Source organism: Peromyscus californicus, unplaced genomic scaffold, assembly GCF_007827085.1.
Source record: "Peromyscus californicus insignis strain IS unplaced genomic scaffold, ASM782708v3 Scaffold_8__1_contigs__length_139910024, whole genome shotgun sequence".
Taxonomy (NCBI): Eukaryota; Metazoa; Chordata; class Mammalia; order Rodentia; family Cricetidae; genus Peromyscus; species Peromyscus californicus.
The window spans coordinates 71,765,688-71,781,680 of record NW_026294606.1 but is presented as its reverse complement, the minus strand read 5'-3'; the positions used below and the strand labels follow the sequence as shown (position 1 = coordinate 71,781,680).

Genomic DNA, 15,993 nt, shown 5'->3' with positions numbered 1-15,993 from the left:
GTTCAGATGTAACGTAAACTGCTTTATAATATTCAAGTTTCTTCATGAGAAAATAAAGAGCTACATAGCTATTTAGCACAATCTGAGATTTCTGAGCATTGAGACTTTCACATATTAGTCACAAACTCGAATTTTTAGATTTCCCCAGTAATTCTCTATTGAGTACTTTAAGACCTTTTACAGGTAATTAAAATGTGGGACCTTTAGGTAAAAACATCACTTCTTAATTACACAGCACACATAATTTATGATATGTGTGGTATGCAATACAATAACAAGCCGAATTAATGTCTTTATCACATGATATTGATAACATCTCAAAGAAATTCCCATCACTTAGCTAATGTTAACAATTAATGTATGTGTGTGTTAGTTGTATAATTGGTGAATTTAAAAAGCTAACAGGGGACTAATAAACATGAAAATTTCATAAGAAATTCAAATATTCTAGTGGTGGGCTAGAAAATCTTTAGGTCCTTATCTAGTCAAAGGCTCTCCTAACTAGCTACTTTGGTCAGGCCAATGCCTTATTTTAGTTGTTAATGTTAATACTAATGCTACCCAGAGTCTTCAGTATTGCACATAGATTTCCAAATAACCTCTTAAATGTGACACTCAAAGCATTATTTCCACGTCTTAAAAGACCCAAGACACGATATATTTGTATCTGCTTTCAACGGTATTTCTAATTGTTTTCCTCTGTAACATTAGTCTGTACACATCTTCATGTTCTTGGATTGTAAGAACCCTGGCTTGTCTGTTGTCTCTTGACCTCCATTTTAAATACCTTCAATTTTTCATCAGGGTTGAGGATCATCTGGGCTAAGTGAGCAATAGCTCCGACATCCACCACCGTCTGTGCTAACTCTGGAGAATGCTTTGAAATGTCACTGAGGGCCGAGGCAGCAATCCTTTTCAAAGCAATTTCTGGCTCCTGGATACAGAGCACTAAAAGAGGAACAGCTCCCGCATCCACCACAGCTTGTGACAGTTCTGTGGGTCCAAGAAAAGTAATTAAGTGAGTATGGGTGACTGACCCTTGTGCAAGCCATCTTTCACCCTGACAGATAGAGCAAAGAAAAGAGGGGAGGGTGCACTCCACTCTCCCGACATCTGCATTTCAAATCAGCCTTTCTGGTTTCATAAACCATGTGGACCAATCCCGAGCTGAAAAGAACACAGGTCAATAGATGGACCTCCATTTACATGAACACATTTGAGGTAGATTAGGCTGAAATGGCTTGTTATCCTTTTTTTTTTTTTTTTTTTAAGAGAGTAAGCAGATGTCAGCTGTTTAAGCTCTGGCAATTCTGCACTTCTCAATAGGCAAGCGTTTTATGCATGGTTTACAATAACAGAGAAAACTAAAGTACCAAAAATTTACCAACCACACTAATTAGGCAGTATTTTGTTCTATTTACATGAGTAAACATTAGCATGAATCATGGACCAATAATGTCGATTTTTAAATTCCTTTCATTTTCTAATACTTCAAAAAGATTTTAAAAAATATTTTATACAAAGTAAAAGACTGTCTTTTCATTGTATGCTAAAACACTTTAAAAATGAGGTTTAAAACTTATCAATATACTTTTATATATAAGTATTAATATAGATAATTTAGATATATCTATATTATATAGATAATTTAGATAAGGGAATATGTAGCTAGAGTTTTCCTGCCTGGCCCACAGTCAGGACAAATCTCTATCACCTGCCGGTCCCACAGTCGCTCAGACCCAACCAAGTAAACACAGAGACTTATATTGGTTACAAACTGTATGGCTGTGGCAGGCTTCTTGCTAACTGTTCTTACAGCTTAAATTAATCCATTTCCATTAATCTATACCTTGCCACATGGCTCATGGCTTACCGGCATCTTCACATGCGGTTTGTCATCTTGGCGGCTGGCAGTGTCTCTCTGACTCAGCCTTCCACTTCCCAGCTTTATTCTCCTCCTTGTCCCGCCTACATTTCCTGCCTAGCCAATGGCCAATCAGTGTTTTATTTATTGATTAATCAGCAACACATTTGCCATACAGACCATCCCACAGCAGGAATAAATTTATATTTACCATGTTATACAGAGAGCAAACAAATATCTTTTGAATATACATGTTGATTTACTTGTATGTCCAAAAATAACAGCTATAAAGTAATAATTTTACATTTCAGAGAATGAGAGATGTTGGAGCAGACCCTTATAATACACATGCAATAAATGCCATTTGAGAAGCGGGAAGCTCTGTCCAGTAACACATTATACTCCTGATGCATGTGTGGTCTCATGGAATCACATACACCATTTCTCTAATTTCTTCCTCCCAAATTACATCTGTATTTCCCCATATTTCTACTGCCTTAGATATAAATAAATGTCTTAATTGTCAAGTTAAAATAGCTATTTACCATGTCGCTTTAGTCTTTAATTTGAAGAAAATACTTAATTTTTCAAAAGATTGGTAATACTACATTTTCTATTGTTAGCAAATACAGGTTAGTGTCTATAATTTGTTTTCCTCAAATTATCATAATTGAAGTCTCAATAATGTATAAACATTTTATTCATTCCTTCAATAAACAAGTATTGATGGAAGGTTATCATGTACCAGGGTCATTAAGTTCTGCAGCCTGTGACACACTTCTACAAATTAACACTACATTCATTAGCAAATGTTTGAATTTTTTTAAAAAAATTTGGTGTGAAATATGATATAAAAGTGAAGTTTAGATGCCATCTCAAAAACCTGGGGAAATAAGAGGGTTTTTTTTTACACAAACGTAATATCAGAAAGACTGGGGTACCACACAACAATGTAGCAGGTCCCTCAGAAGTATCTGCTGCTCCATCCACTGGAAGATGGACAGGACAGCAGTCACAGAAGGCGATCCCTGCTTCTCTCACACACACCCACTCAAGGGAAAGAGAAGAGAATATAAAGTTCAGTGTGTGTCGTTTCTAAATACAACACTCAAATTTCCTGTTAGTTAACAGGTTCCTGAGAGATTCAAACCAACCGAAATTATACAGGTGTTATATGGTAATATCAATTTTATATATGCCCAATTTATATATGCCCAATTTTATATATGTCCAATATAATGGACAAGATGGTAAACACTGTCAACTTGGCACCCAGGAGGCAGACCTCCAGGCACACTCGTGAGGGACTGTTTGGATTAAGGTTAGCCTCTAAGAGTGTCTGAGGAGGATTGTCTCACTAAGTTAATTGATGTGGGGAGACCTATTGTGGACAATACCAATCTCTGAGCCAGGGCCCCGGGCTCTGTAAGACTGAGACTGCAAACTGAGCACTACCATGGATGACGTCATTCATCCCTCTCTGCTCTTGACTGTGGATGCAATGTGGCCAGTTCTTTCAAGTTCCTCCCACTGTGATGTCCCTGCCCTGATGGGCTGAAACCCGGAATCATGATAAACCCGGTCTCCCTCACAGTATTTTTCACAGCTGCAGGAAAGAAACTGAGACAATTGTCCAAACATTTATCTACAGAAAGTAGAGAGATTAATTCACTTCAGCGCTTTCACTCTCATACAATTTCCAGGAGTAAAGAGCACACAGTGAACTTCAACTCTTTAAAGGAAATATTAAACCATCTCCAGCTAAATAAATAAGTCACTAACAACAAAAACTTAAGGTTCTTTCTATAAGACACCTATTTTATAATATGCATATATTTTCTCATTGAGTGATTGTTGGAGTAACAAACGCTCCACCACCCAAATGCTGAACCATTAATAATAAAACACACGTCCTGAAATGCTACCTCGATCCACCCTATGCTGCTCTGCAACAGAGCAGTGTTGTGAAATGTCAAGATCCTGGGAACGTCCCTGGAAAAAGATTGCAATAAGGTGATGAAATTTCCAAGGACCTGCACTAGGCCCAGCAACTCTGTACTTAGATTCTCCCATCCTTTACATCAGTGAATGTATATGGTCCAACGATGCTGGCATCTGCCCTTGAATGCCACATGGTGTTCCTTAGAAATAATATTGACCTATGACCTTCACACATGCAGTCTCTATTAGCTGTTCTTCCCCAGGTGAGGACACATTAGCCCGGGAATATGGTACACATCCTGCCTTCAACCCCACTCTCTTTTCAATGGTGCCTCTCCTTTTCTCAATTACTGCTTCCTAGTGTGTCAAGCCAGTGACCACTGGTGTATACCCAGCATACTTGTCAGTGAGGGCATGGGCTTGGGAGTCCATCTTGACCAAAAGGACCTAAGTTGAAGTCTACTTGAAGCTTTATAAAGAGCTTTTCTGCAATAGACTAAGATTCACAATAACAAACAGCGCTATTTTTTCACTGGGTATGGGCATGTCTGCAAATGACATCTGAAACGCTTACCCCCATCTTGTGGAAGACATCACCAATATTTTGAAGATGGCTGAGTACAAAAATGAAAAACACCTGGGTCCTCCATGACACTGTTCAGCTTGGAACTGCCCTGACTCCGAACTTTATGTCATCTGACATATTTTTTTTTTTTAAGTTCTTATTGCTTAAGTCACTATGGTCGATATTCTGTAACCTACAGCTAGAAACACCCAGATACAATTCTTTTCTGTCCTGTGCTTGCTGTATGTCCATATGTCCACATCTTCCTTCACTTGCTAAGGATTCAGTGTGCTTCCTGCTGGCTGGAAACTTGGCTAGACTTGGAGGAAGTAAACAGAGTAAAACCTTGTTCTAGACTAGAACTGAATCCAGGTGACTGCAGGAACAGACCCCACACGCACAGAGCAGAACCAGGCCTTGGGTCTGTGGTGCATTCCAGGAAATGTGTGCAGGGGCTTCATTCCAGGAAGTGCTTCCCATCTGCTGCCCTCTCCCTTCCCCCTCTCCTTTGCTTTCCTACTCTACACAAAGGGTAACAGGAACCGAACATCCAGAAAATTCTGCACATCTAAAACTTCTCTGAAGAAAAATCTCGGGGAGCTGGCTATTTTGGTTTCTTTGTGTGTGTGTGTGTGTGTGTGTGTGTGTGTGTGTGTGTGTGTGTGTGTGTGTTTTGCCTGCACTTAGGTCAGTGCACGGTAACCATGCCTGGTGCCCACAGAGGCCAGGAGAGGGTGTCAGATCCCTTGAGACTGGAGTCACCGATGGTTGTGAGCCACCATGTGGTTGCTAGGACTCAAACCCAAGTCCTCTAGAAGAACAGTCAGTACTCTTAACCACTGAGCCATCTCTCCGCAGGGAGCTCATTTTAAAACTATTTTAGAAGCCAGCTTTTGTTTGTTCAATTAACATGCTTATGAAAGCAATGATTGGTATGTACACAGATGCTCACTGAAAGCTGTTTCAAAATAAATAGAATAGGTCAGGTGTGGTAGTAAACACCTTTAACCCCAGCACTCAGGAGGCAGATGTAGGCAAGTTCTCTGAAGTCCATGCTAGCCTGGTCTACACAGTGAGTTCCAGGTCAATCAGGGCTACATAGGAAGACCTTATCTCAAAAATCAATTAATTTTTTAAGTGTAGCTAAGAAACTTGTCTTCAGTACCTGAAAATATCTTAGCCTCATTTTAAACTAATCTTCAAAATCAATTTATAAACATCTTTTATTATATAATAACGTGACATAATCTTACATTGTTCAACAACAGACTAAAAGTGTATATAACTATGTTTCAAAAGTCCATCGGAGGCTTGGTATGGTTGTGCAATCCTTGGTATGGTTGTGTAATGCAGAATTTGGAAGGGTAGGTATGACAGTCCAAAGTCTTCCTCAGCTCCATAGCAAGTTTAAGACCAGCCTAGGCTACATGAAATCCTGCTTATTGCCATTTTATACATAACAGCGAGGAAATAGAAGCAGCCTAGAAGTCCATCAACTGATGAATGGATAATGAAAATATGACATATAAAATGTAATTTTATTAAATTTTCAGGTTAATGTATGAAATTGGAAAAAATATATTCAGTAAAGCAACCCAGACATATAACAACAGACCCCTCCCACCAGGCCTGGTGGCACATACCTTTAATCCTAGCACTTGGGAGGCAGTAGCAAGTGAACCTCTGTGAGTTTGAAGCCAGCCTGGTCTACATAGTGAGTTCCAGGCCAGCCAGGACTACATAGAGAGACCCTGTCTCAAAAACAAAACAAAACAAAACAAAAAACAAACACCTTAAGTTCTCCTTCATATATGGACTGTGTTAGTTGAGGTTACTATTGCTCTGTTGAAACACCATGATCAAAGCAACTTGGAAAGGAAAGGGTTTATTTGGCTCACACTTCCATATCACTGTCCATCACTGAAGGAAGTCAGGACAGAACCCAAGCAGGGCAGGAGCCTGGAGGCAGGAGCTGATGCAGAGGCCATGGAGGAGTTTTGTACTTAATGGTTTGCTCATCGTGGTTTGCTCAACCCACTGTCTTATAGAACCCAGGACCACCAGCCCAGGGATGGCACCACCCACCATGGGCTGGGCCCTCCCCCATCAATCACTAATTAAGAAAATGCCTTACAGCAGGATCTTATGGAGACACTTTCTCAGTTGAGGTTCCCTCCTTTCAGATGACCCTAGTTGTGTCAAGGTGACATAAAAGCAGTCAGCACAGGACCCTCACTTCAAATCTAATTGTGTGTGTTTAACTTAGAAAGAGACTGTTCTTCCCTGCCAGCTTTCATGAACCAGAGGATGCTCTGAAGGCAGCTGTGGGGGAAAGGGCATCAGAGGTCTGTCTTACCCATCTGTGAAACACTGGGCTGTGCCCTAAACCCTCAATCTTACTTCTTAATTGTGCATTAAGAAGTTGTCCGTTAAGATCAAAGTGAGTGAACTCAAGCCTACGGGGCCCAGGAGAGAAACTAAATAAAGCCTGGAGAAACAAGGCAAACAGGACCCTTCGGAGCAGCGGAGAAGGGGAAGGCCTCTATCTACAACAGCAGTTCCCAGCCGGAGCCCTGTGTGGCCATGCTGGAGTACAGGCATGCTGTTGTTAGAGCCTTCGCAAATGTGAAGTTCCCTGGCCTTTAAGGGTTAGCAACTTTCTTTTTGAAAAGAACTCTGTGTGAGACAACATAATGCAGGCCAAATCAAACACATCCACCTGGGAGCCGGCTTCCAACCCAACCACCGTTTTACAGCCTCGGGCTTAACTCTAATGGCTTCTTAAACGACCTGTGCAGGGGCTCTCTTGATATGGAAACATGGTGTTCTTTCTCCCTTCCATTCTTACAGGCATGGTCAGGGCTCTCATAGAGAAGGCCCTCTACAGAGCTGAAGGGAAAACGACCAACACAACAAAGGGGCAGGGCCCCTCTAAACACAGATGCGGCTGCTGCTTCTGCTCATAATCATAGAGGAGAATTTGAGCAAAAGGAAGTGACTCTGGGGACTCATACACGGTACACCAAATGAAGAGGCCTTCCAAAATGAAAAAAAAGGAAGAAAAAGTATATGTGTGTGTGTGTTCTGGCATACAAATTCAGCAACTCCTCTGGAAACCTAATTTCTTTAACTTTACTTATTTTTATTTTATTTCTAAGCCCTGCAAAGTTATATTTCAACCTGTTTCCTTATAAAAATACAAGAAGTCATTAATCCAATTCCTTATGCCCTATTTCAGCTTAAAAATCGGCTGGCTGGTTTTTGCGTTAGTCATAAAAATAACTACATAGCTGTATCACTTCTAAACTTTCCCTTATTTGTTTATTTATTCTGAGACAGGCTAGTGGCCTCAATCTCATTATGCTGTTGAGGGTGACCTTCAATTTCGGATTCTCCTGCTTGGGTCTCAGGAGTGTCAGGATTGCATGTCATTTTACACAGAGATCCACACTCTGCATGTGTTAGGCAAGCATTCTACTAACTGAACTACACCCCCAGCCCAATTAAAACTTTAAAAAAAGATATAGAAACACATTGAGAACATCATCTTACATTAATAATAACCTGACATCCCATTCAACCAGTTGCTCATAATTAGGTGAAACTACAATTAAAAACAAACAAACAAGCTTCAGTCCCAAAGCTTCAATATGGATTTAACGACAGCTCTTCCAAAGCAAGATTCATTTAGTTTTGGTCTAGCCCAGCTGCTTACCACTGGTTTGGTTATCTTTACTTCCTAGTGGTCTCTGTTAGTCAGAAACGAGGAAATGGCTTAGCCAAGGGGCTCAAGTCTTTCACTAGGCTACAATCAAGGGGCCATTCTGGGCTGGGTGGCTGCTCTAGTCACCTGAAAAGCACTTCAAGTGTTCTCGGGAGTCTTGGGAGAAACCTGCCCTTTCCAGTATATGGGCTTCCTGATAGGCCCCGGAGGGTGTGTCTAAAATGAGTGATCCAGAACACATGCTCCAGCACAAACCCTGCAGTCTGTCAGAACCAAACTTGGAAGTTACAAAACCTCGCTTCTGTTGGGGGAAGGGCCCACACCGGATGTGCGCAGTAGGAAGCAGACATCACTGGGCTGGCTCCCACAGCACCCTGTTCTTCACCAACACAGCTGAAAGATGCAACATCCGTAGCCAAAAATCCCTCCATTTGGCTATAATTTTGAGCTGATTGCTTGACATTTCAATTTGCAGATAGAAATGAGGAAAGCATGGAGAGGAATTTTCCGTGTATTATGAAAATGCTTCATGTGATTTTTCTTTCTCCTCCCACATACAAGTGTCATTGTCTTTCCCTCATCCCCATCTCACATCCCTCTACTAGATGCTCATAGTCCTTGATCTAGCCCTAACATGTATTGAATGGTAGATTTAGGGGGTAACATATACATACATTTGTTTCCAGGGCAAAATGATTCTGGCGCCTTTAAAAACTCAAGTGAGTCAAACAGGCCACTGATCTGCAGATAATGGGGCTTTAGTTAGAAATTACAGTCAGCTGGTTGGACAGAGCAGGCAGCGCTTCCACGGGCTTCTATGAAAAGAGGCTCAATGATGTGGGAAAGTCAAGAAATGGAGGCCAAGGAGCAGAAAGCAAAGACAATGAAACCTGGCTCTAGCCTGAGTGACAGCGGGTAGGAGGAGCTTGAAAGCATCCTGAGCCCACCCCAGCTCCCACCTTAGCCTTGAAAGCATCCTGAGCCCACCCCAGCTCCCACCTCAGCCTTGAAAGCATCCTGAGCCCACCCCAGCTCCCACCTTAGCCTGTGACTCAGCAAAGCCAAGATACTGAGCAGGTCTACAGTGCCCCAGTAAAAAAGAAACCAACCGAGTGAAGTGAGTGGACCCAGAGCTTTACAAACGATGCGTTTCGTATCTAGAAGCTTCTTATGTTTTCCACTTGCTTGGTAGTGCTTTGCACCCGTAGCTGGGATTTCACTTAGCCTGCAATGTTAAAAACAAGAATCCTCCCGAGGGGAAAAGCCACCGTTTGTTACTCAGACTTCACTGGTATTCCTTTTACTTCAGCCCAGTGCTAGGTAAGGTCCCTGCCTTCTAGAAACTCAGTAGGATGGAGAAGGCTGTCCAGTCCAAGGTCACAAAGTTCTGATGGAATTCTCTATGGAAACAGGCCAAGGAGGGAGGCCCCTGAAAGGCAAACAAAAATAAGACCCTGGAGATTAAAAGGTCACACCAGATGCCAGGTGTGATGGTGCACACCTTTGATCTCAGCGTGCAGGAGGCAGAGGCAGGGGGATCTTTGTGTGTTCAAGGTCTGACTATCTGCAATTAGTGCCAAGACTACAAAGAGAGACCCTATCTTAGAACAAACAACAACAAAGTCACATCAGGCTCTTAGAAAAGGTCTCTGTTCATGAGTTTCTGCTGTGCCTCCCCTGAGTGACTCTTGGAAGTCCCCCGGGCTTCACCGTCTATTTTTAATTCTGGAAGTGGTTCTAACCTAACATTTTTTAAAAGACTTATCTTCTTAAGTGTGTGTGCAGGTATCTATGTGGGTAAGTGTTAAGTGAATCCATGAGAGTTTGTCAAAGGGTATCAAGGGTTTATTGAGATATAAAATGGGGAGAAATACACTCACGGATACAGACAAAGTAAACAGCCATAGCTCTCCTCTGTTCTGTCCAGGGGGTGAATGGAACTAGCCGTCCAGTCTCCGACCGCCGAGAGAGAGAGAGAGAGAGAGAGAGAGAGAGAGAGAGAGAGAGAGAGAGAGAGAGAGAACCCACCCCCTCCTCAGTTTTAAGCATTCATCTACCCAGAAAAAAACCACACCTCTATTGGACCAGATATCCCAACGTTTTGGGCGGAGCAAATTCCCACAACAGGTAAGTGCAGGTGTCCATGGAGTTACAGCGGGTGTCATCCCTGGAGCTGGAGTTACAGCGGGTATGAGCCACCTGAGACTGGCATTAGGAGCTGAACTCAGGTCCTCTGGAAGAGCAGGATGTTCTCTTAACCACTGAGCCATCTCTCCAGCTCCTTGCCTAGCATTTTTAATGTTTCTGAAATCACATTGGGTAAACATGGCCATTATTTCCTCAGTCAGTATAATAGTACTTGGCTCTAAGGAAAAATTAATTTTAAAAAATGCAGGAATAATGGACTTTTATAATATCAAGTGAGGTCATACAATCTGAGAAATGGTGTGTTCTCTCTCATACATGGTACCTAGGCAATAATATATGTAGATATATAAATAAATGTACATGTAGATACAATATAACTTATAGAAAAGGAGAGAAGAAAGGCTAAATGTGAGTGGTGAGGAAGGACTAAACGTGGGTTATGAAAAAGGATATAAAGCTAACCATTTTTCTAGTTCTGATTCCATCACAGATTTTTTGTTTGAAGTGGTAGATAAGAGCTAAGATATATTTGATACTTAAAGTGTAAAAAAAAAATTTCTCTGTGTAGGGTTTCTCTGTGTAGCCTTGGCTGTCTTGGAACTCACTCAGTAGACCAGGCTGGCTTCGAACTCAGAGATCTGCTTGCCTCCCAAGTGCTAGGATTAAAGGTCTGAGTTCTTAACAACAACAACAAAATAAAAATAAAAAACAAACAACAAAAATTACAAGAATTTAAAAATACAAGAAAATCACAGTTACCCGAACGCACACTAATGACTAGCAAAGTAACTGCCCAGTGGAACACAGTTCTAACTAGAACGACATTTTAACACACTTGGCCTCTGCCCCCCCAGAACACACAAGAGAGGTTTGTTTTCCACTTTCCCTAACACTTGGGTCATCAGAAAGGAATTTGGGGAAATAAGTGTCATATATTTGATAAAATATATATAAAATCTCATGACCCTCTAAGACTCATTTTTCTTGGTGTACTACAAGCACTCCAAGATTATATATATATATATATATATATATATATATATATATATATATATTAAAATAGAAAGCAAAAATGTTACAGAAATCGGTATTATTGTTTACAGTTACCAGTCTCCAGAGCTTTGTTTTTGTTGTTGAGATGGAGTATTCACTCTGTTGCTTGGGCTGCTCTCAAACTCACAGGATGATCCCCCCCTCACCTCCTCAGTACCTGAGACAGTTGAAGTGGCTGCTTATCTATTCTTACGCTATTAGTACATCACTAAAACTTGTCTTCAATACTGATCATTAAAATTAACTTTTAAAAGTTAATTACTTCGAAAATTGTTAAGTAGATTTAGGCAGTTTCTTCATAAATAAGTATGTGGTTTTAAAATTGATTAGCGCCTCCTAGGCCATTTTACCCTCTTTGTGCCACTGATATTTGCACATTGAGGGAGATGAATATTTATAAAAATTCTAAATTTTAAAGCCTTCTCCTTTCTCATTTCATTATTCTACATAATTAAGATTCCTTCCACATGCTACTCTAAAAAGCGGCTGTAATGTAGCAAATGTTTGTGTGGTGTCCACAGTGGCCAGGCCTGAGAGGAAGGCCCCAGGCTGCAGAAGCTCCAGCTCATGGCTGAGCTGCCCATAAATCAGGCCTGAAGAGGAAGAGCACACATGTGGAAGCCAGCCCCTGGCAATCAGAGGCAGACGCATCTGACCTCATGAGGAGCTCGACCTGAAGAGGAGGGCATCCTGGGGACAGTCTTTCCTCACACAGAGGAGGCGCTGAGAAGCTACTGGTTGTCCGAGTCCCATCAGAAAGTGCTGCTGACAGAGGCAGCTTCCTCGGCCTGACCCTGGCACAGTCAGGCTTACGTTGTACACTAGCTGATCAAATGTACTCCTACTAGCCTTGAGTTCAACCAAAGCTTACTACCAAAAGACAGCCCGACTTTTAACGAAAGCTCTCAACACCTGAAACTTGTTTTTGAGCCCAGGTGTAGAGAGGTTTCCCTCAAAACCCCAAGCCGTTTCTCGACTTTCCTTCAGTTTGAGCTTTTAATTAGGCCGCCCAGGGCACTGAGCGGTTCAGCTTGGGAGGCTGGGGACAGGGCTCCTGGGACATCTCTCTGTGCCTGCTGCCCATTGCCCAGGGGCTACAATCCCACAGTCCTTTCTACCTCATCCCTCATGCTTCTGGTCAGACACTTATCTCCAAAAGCAAGACCAGGCCCTGAAAATCGAGGCAGACTTGTTAACTGACCTGTTAGCAAAGTGGGAAAAACTAATAAGGAAAAAAGACCATTCTGAAAAAAAGGGCTAACCTCAGACCTCCAATCTTTTCCTCCTCTTGCCCTTAAGTAAAATATACCTCCTTTGGCATTTCACTTAAGGTCTAAAACATTTTAAACCATCGAGTGCCTTAGCCTGGATAGCAAGAAAAGGACAATGAAGGGATGTTTCCAAGTGATCTTGATAAGTTCCACTTTCAGGGACGTTGGGAAATAAACCAGTTATTTGGGGGTAAATATTCATTGTATTGATAGAAATATTAAAGCAACTCCATGCAGTTAAAAGGGAGGTTTATTTTGGGGGGTAACTTACAACAAGTAAAGGATTAGGTTACAGGGTCTGGGAGAGGTAAAGTGCAGTCCAGCAGTGTTCTCCAGAGAACTCTGCTCAGTCTACCATCCAACATGCAGGATTACCAGAAACCAAGAGAGCCGGCACATCCGGATCTCAGGTTAAGGGCTCCTGTCTCAGCCCCACCTCAGCGGCAGGCCATAGGTAGGTGTGACAGTTACCAGAAGCCTCACTGTGGGTAGTACTTCCAGGTCAAAGCTGGAACAGCTACCCCACTACAGTCTAAAACATTTTAAACCATCGAGTGCCTTAGCCTGGATAGTAAGAAAAGGACAATGAATGGATGATTCCAAGTGATCTTGATAAGTTCCATTTTTAGGGACATTGGGAAATAAACCAGTTATTTGGGGGTAAATATTCATTGTCTTCGATTTGGCTGTTCCTGGTGACTTCGGTGGAACTGGACAGTAGTTCTTTTTCCTTCTGAGAAACTGACACAGTAATCTCTTTGAGGAGTATCTGGGCCCTAGGCCCCTAACTCCTCTGAAATATCAAGTTAGAGTGGGAGTTCCACACGGGATCCAGGACATTGAAAGAAAGTGGAATGTGATCCCTAAGTGGGATCCTGCTTGTGAACTACAGTAATATCCCCCAGATGGGGCAAAAAGGGAAGCTAGGCAGGACATCCATGGCACATGCCCACCAGTGTGTGGCTGTTCCGCAGAGCTTCTGTGTACTGGTCAGATTGGCTCATCACATTGTGGACCCTTCCTCTGACGTATCAGAACCCACCAGATCCAATTGGGAAGCTTTTGACTTCTGATTGAAAACACCGAGTTCTCTCAACATGGTATATGACAGGCCGACAACTTACGAACTCCAGACACTATGGGATGGAAATTAACTTGAATATGAATCTTTCTAAACATGACAAGAGTTTTCTTTTCCTTCAACTTAGTTTCCTGCCCCCCTTTTTCTATTCTGTTGCTAGTGCTGTCCCCATTTTAAGACCCAAATTCAATCTGAGGGAGCCTCTGCCTGCTTCTGCGGGTTTCCTCCAGTACTGCCAGGAAGTGGTCAGTCCAGCTGTATGTGCAGCTAACATGAACTTGGAATAGACAGATTTAGAGCCCGACTCTAATGCCACCATTCACATCACCCCAGGCCTCTTCTGTAAGTCACACTTTTCTCATCAAACAGGGAGAGAAACACCTCAGGGCAGCTGCAAGCAACATGAGATAATGGAGCAGAACTGCAAGGTAGAGAGCCAGCCTCGGAATGACAGCTCCCCACCCAGCAGCTGCTCTGCTCTACACACGCTGGAAAATCTAGACGCGAAAAGAGGCATCTTTAATCTACCAGCTTGGTAATGCAACACACATTTTATAATCTACATCCCTAGGAAAGTTCATTTTACAGTATTGTAACCATAATATACGACTTTCTCTTTTTTAGTATTTAATTACTTTTCCTCGTTAACATGTAAGGACTCTAATTACCTTTTACTTTGTTGCATGAGATTTCATTAAATGGATTACTATAATTTAACCACTCAAGTTCTGTCAAATATTTGAGGTATTTGGTACTATAAATAATGTTGTAATAACATTTCCACAAATACAGCTTTTCCCTTCTGTGACAGTCTTGCTTCAGGACTCATTTCCAAAGCAGGTGTTTGGGGTGAGCCTGAGCTCTCCCATGACTTCCACTAATTTTGACAAACTACTTTCCATTAGTTTGTCCAATTTGTACTTCCTCTCCAACCTCATAAATGTCATTCTGTTTTACTTTACTTTTTTTTTAAATATTCAAGATTTACTATGTAGTATAGGGTGCCCTCAGACTTTCATTCTTCCATCCTCCACACCTGGCTAACACCCACCAGTGTTATAATGTCCTTTCCAGTATGTCACACTGATGTCGGGCATCTTGTGTTCACCAGGTACATGCACGCACGGATTGGAGTTCTTTGCTTCTAATTTCATGCCCTCATTACAAACCTCTGAAATAACTGTTAGCTCCCCTCTGTTCAGATGAGGGTGTTAAAGTTCAGAAGCTCCCAAGCTGTGGCTGAGGTCACACAGCAGCGAAGTGTACTAGACTGGAATTCAGACCCTAACCCGTGGCTGTCCTGCCCTGTGCCTCCTCCCCATCAGCAGATGGCTATCCTGTTTGAATGTGTGGTTTGTTGATTCCTAGCAAAGCTGATCGTTCTCATACGCCATTTGTCATTTGTTCTTTAGCAACTTCTACAGAGAGATGGAGTGAGTCTGTCCCCCACATATCATTTATCCATCATGTATCTGCACAGCCTTCTCCCAGGAGACCCCATCCCATCTTGTTGATTTCACCGAGATGTCAGTTTATAGAAGAATGTTGCCTTATTTTCTTCCTCCTCCTTCCTGATAACATGAGGGATAAAACGTTTTCTACAACTTTATATCATCTTTTCACATCATTCATGCATGTGATTTGGCTCTTTGATTGGCTTGGAATGTCCTGTCATGAGTGACAATGAGCCCAGGTGATGACAAGCCACAAAAACATCATTATTTGACCAGTTACCAAGAATATATTTATCTGGTCGGTTGGCTGAACTTTTTTGTTTTGTTTTGTTTTGTTTTATCTGGCTTGGCTTGGTTTGGTTTCGAGACAGTGTCTTGCTGTGTAACCCAGGTTTGTTGAACTTACTTTGGATCTTCCTGCCTCTGATTCTTGAATGCTGGGATTACAGGCATGTACCATTGCCAATCCTGCTCTGCCCTACCACCCATCTCCTTCAAATTTCTCTTCTGTTGGGACTCAAATGTGGAAGTGTTTGGTAAATATGTAATCCAAACAGTATGGCAAGCCTTTGAGACTGCTCTTTCATGATATCCAGCAACACCTTTAAAACTCCATCGATTTACTAAACAAAGCTGTTTTTTATCTAATAAATCTAAACTTGAGCCACCCAATTTTCAAACACACCCCAGTACCTGCATTATGCCTTGCAATATATGCAAGTGCCCAGGCTGCAGCTTCCTTGACTCCAGGGTCAAAATCTTCCAAGCATATCACCAGAGAGTCCAGGGCGCCACAGTCAACTATGGCCTGTGCCAGCTGAGGAGAGTGTTTACCAACTGCTCGCAGCACAAAGGCAGCTGCTTTCTTGTAGACACACTACAGGGAAAAGAG

At 42.0% G+C, this 15,993-nt stretch overlaps 1 protein-coding gene and 1 long non-coding RNA gene across 3 annotated transcripts in view; one reads left to right on the top strand and one right to left on the bottom strand.

The window, feature by feature from the left end:
* LOC128103377 (uncharacterized) overlaps positions 1-2,601 on the top strand; it is a 33,556-nt gene extending 30,955 nt beyond the window's left edge. Inside the window, exon 3 of the long non-coding RNA XR_008215681.1 lies at positions 805-2,601. This is a non-coding gene — a long non-coding RNA (uncharacterized LOC128103377). The remainder of the gene's footprint in view (positions 1-804) is intronic.
* Positions 1-15,993, bottom strand: part of Spag6 (sperm associated antigen 6) — a 61,206-nt gene that overhangs the window by 21,218 nt on the left and 23,995 nt on the right. Inside the window, exons 4-5 of one of the 2 annotated variants that reach the window (XM_052727682.1) lie at positions 15,795-15,978; positions 788-993 (exon numbers count right to left, since the gene is read on the bottom strand). In XM_052727682.1, the coding sequence (XP_052583642.1) occupies positions 788-993; positions 15,795-15,978 (390 nt within the window). The remainder of the gene's footprint in view (positions 1-787; positions 994-15,794; positions 15,979-15,993) is intronic. The other variant, XM_052727683.1, reaches the window with a different exon arrangement.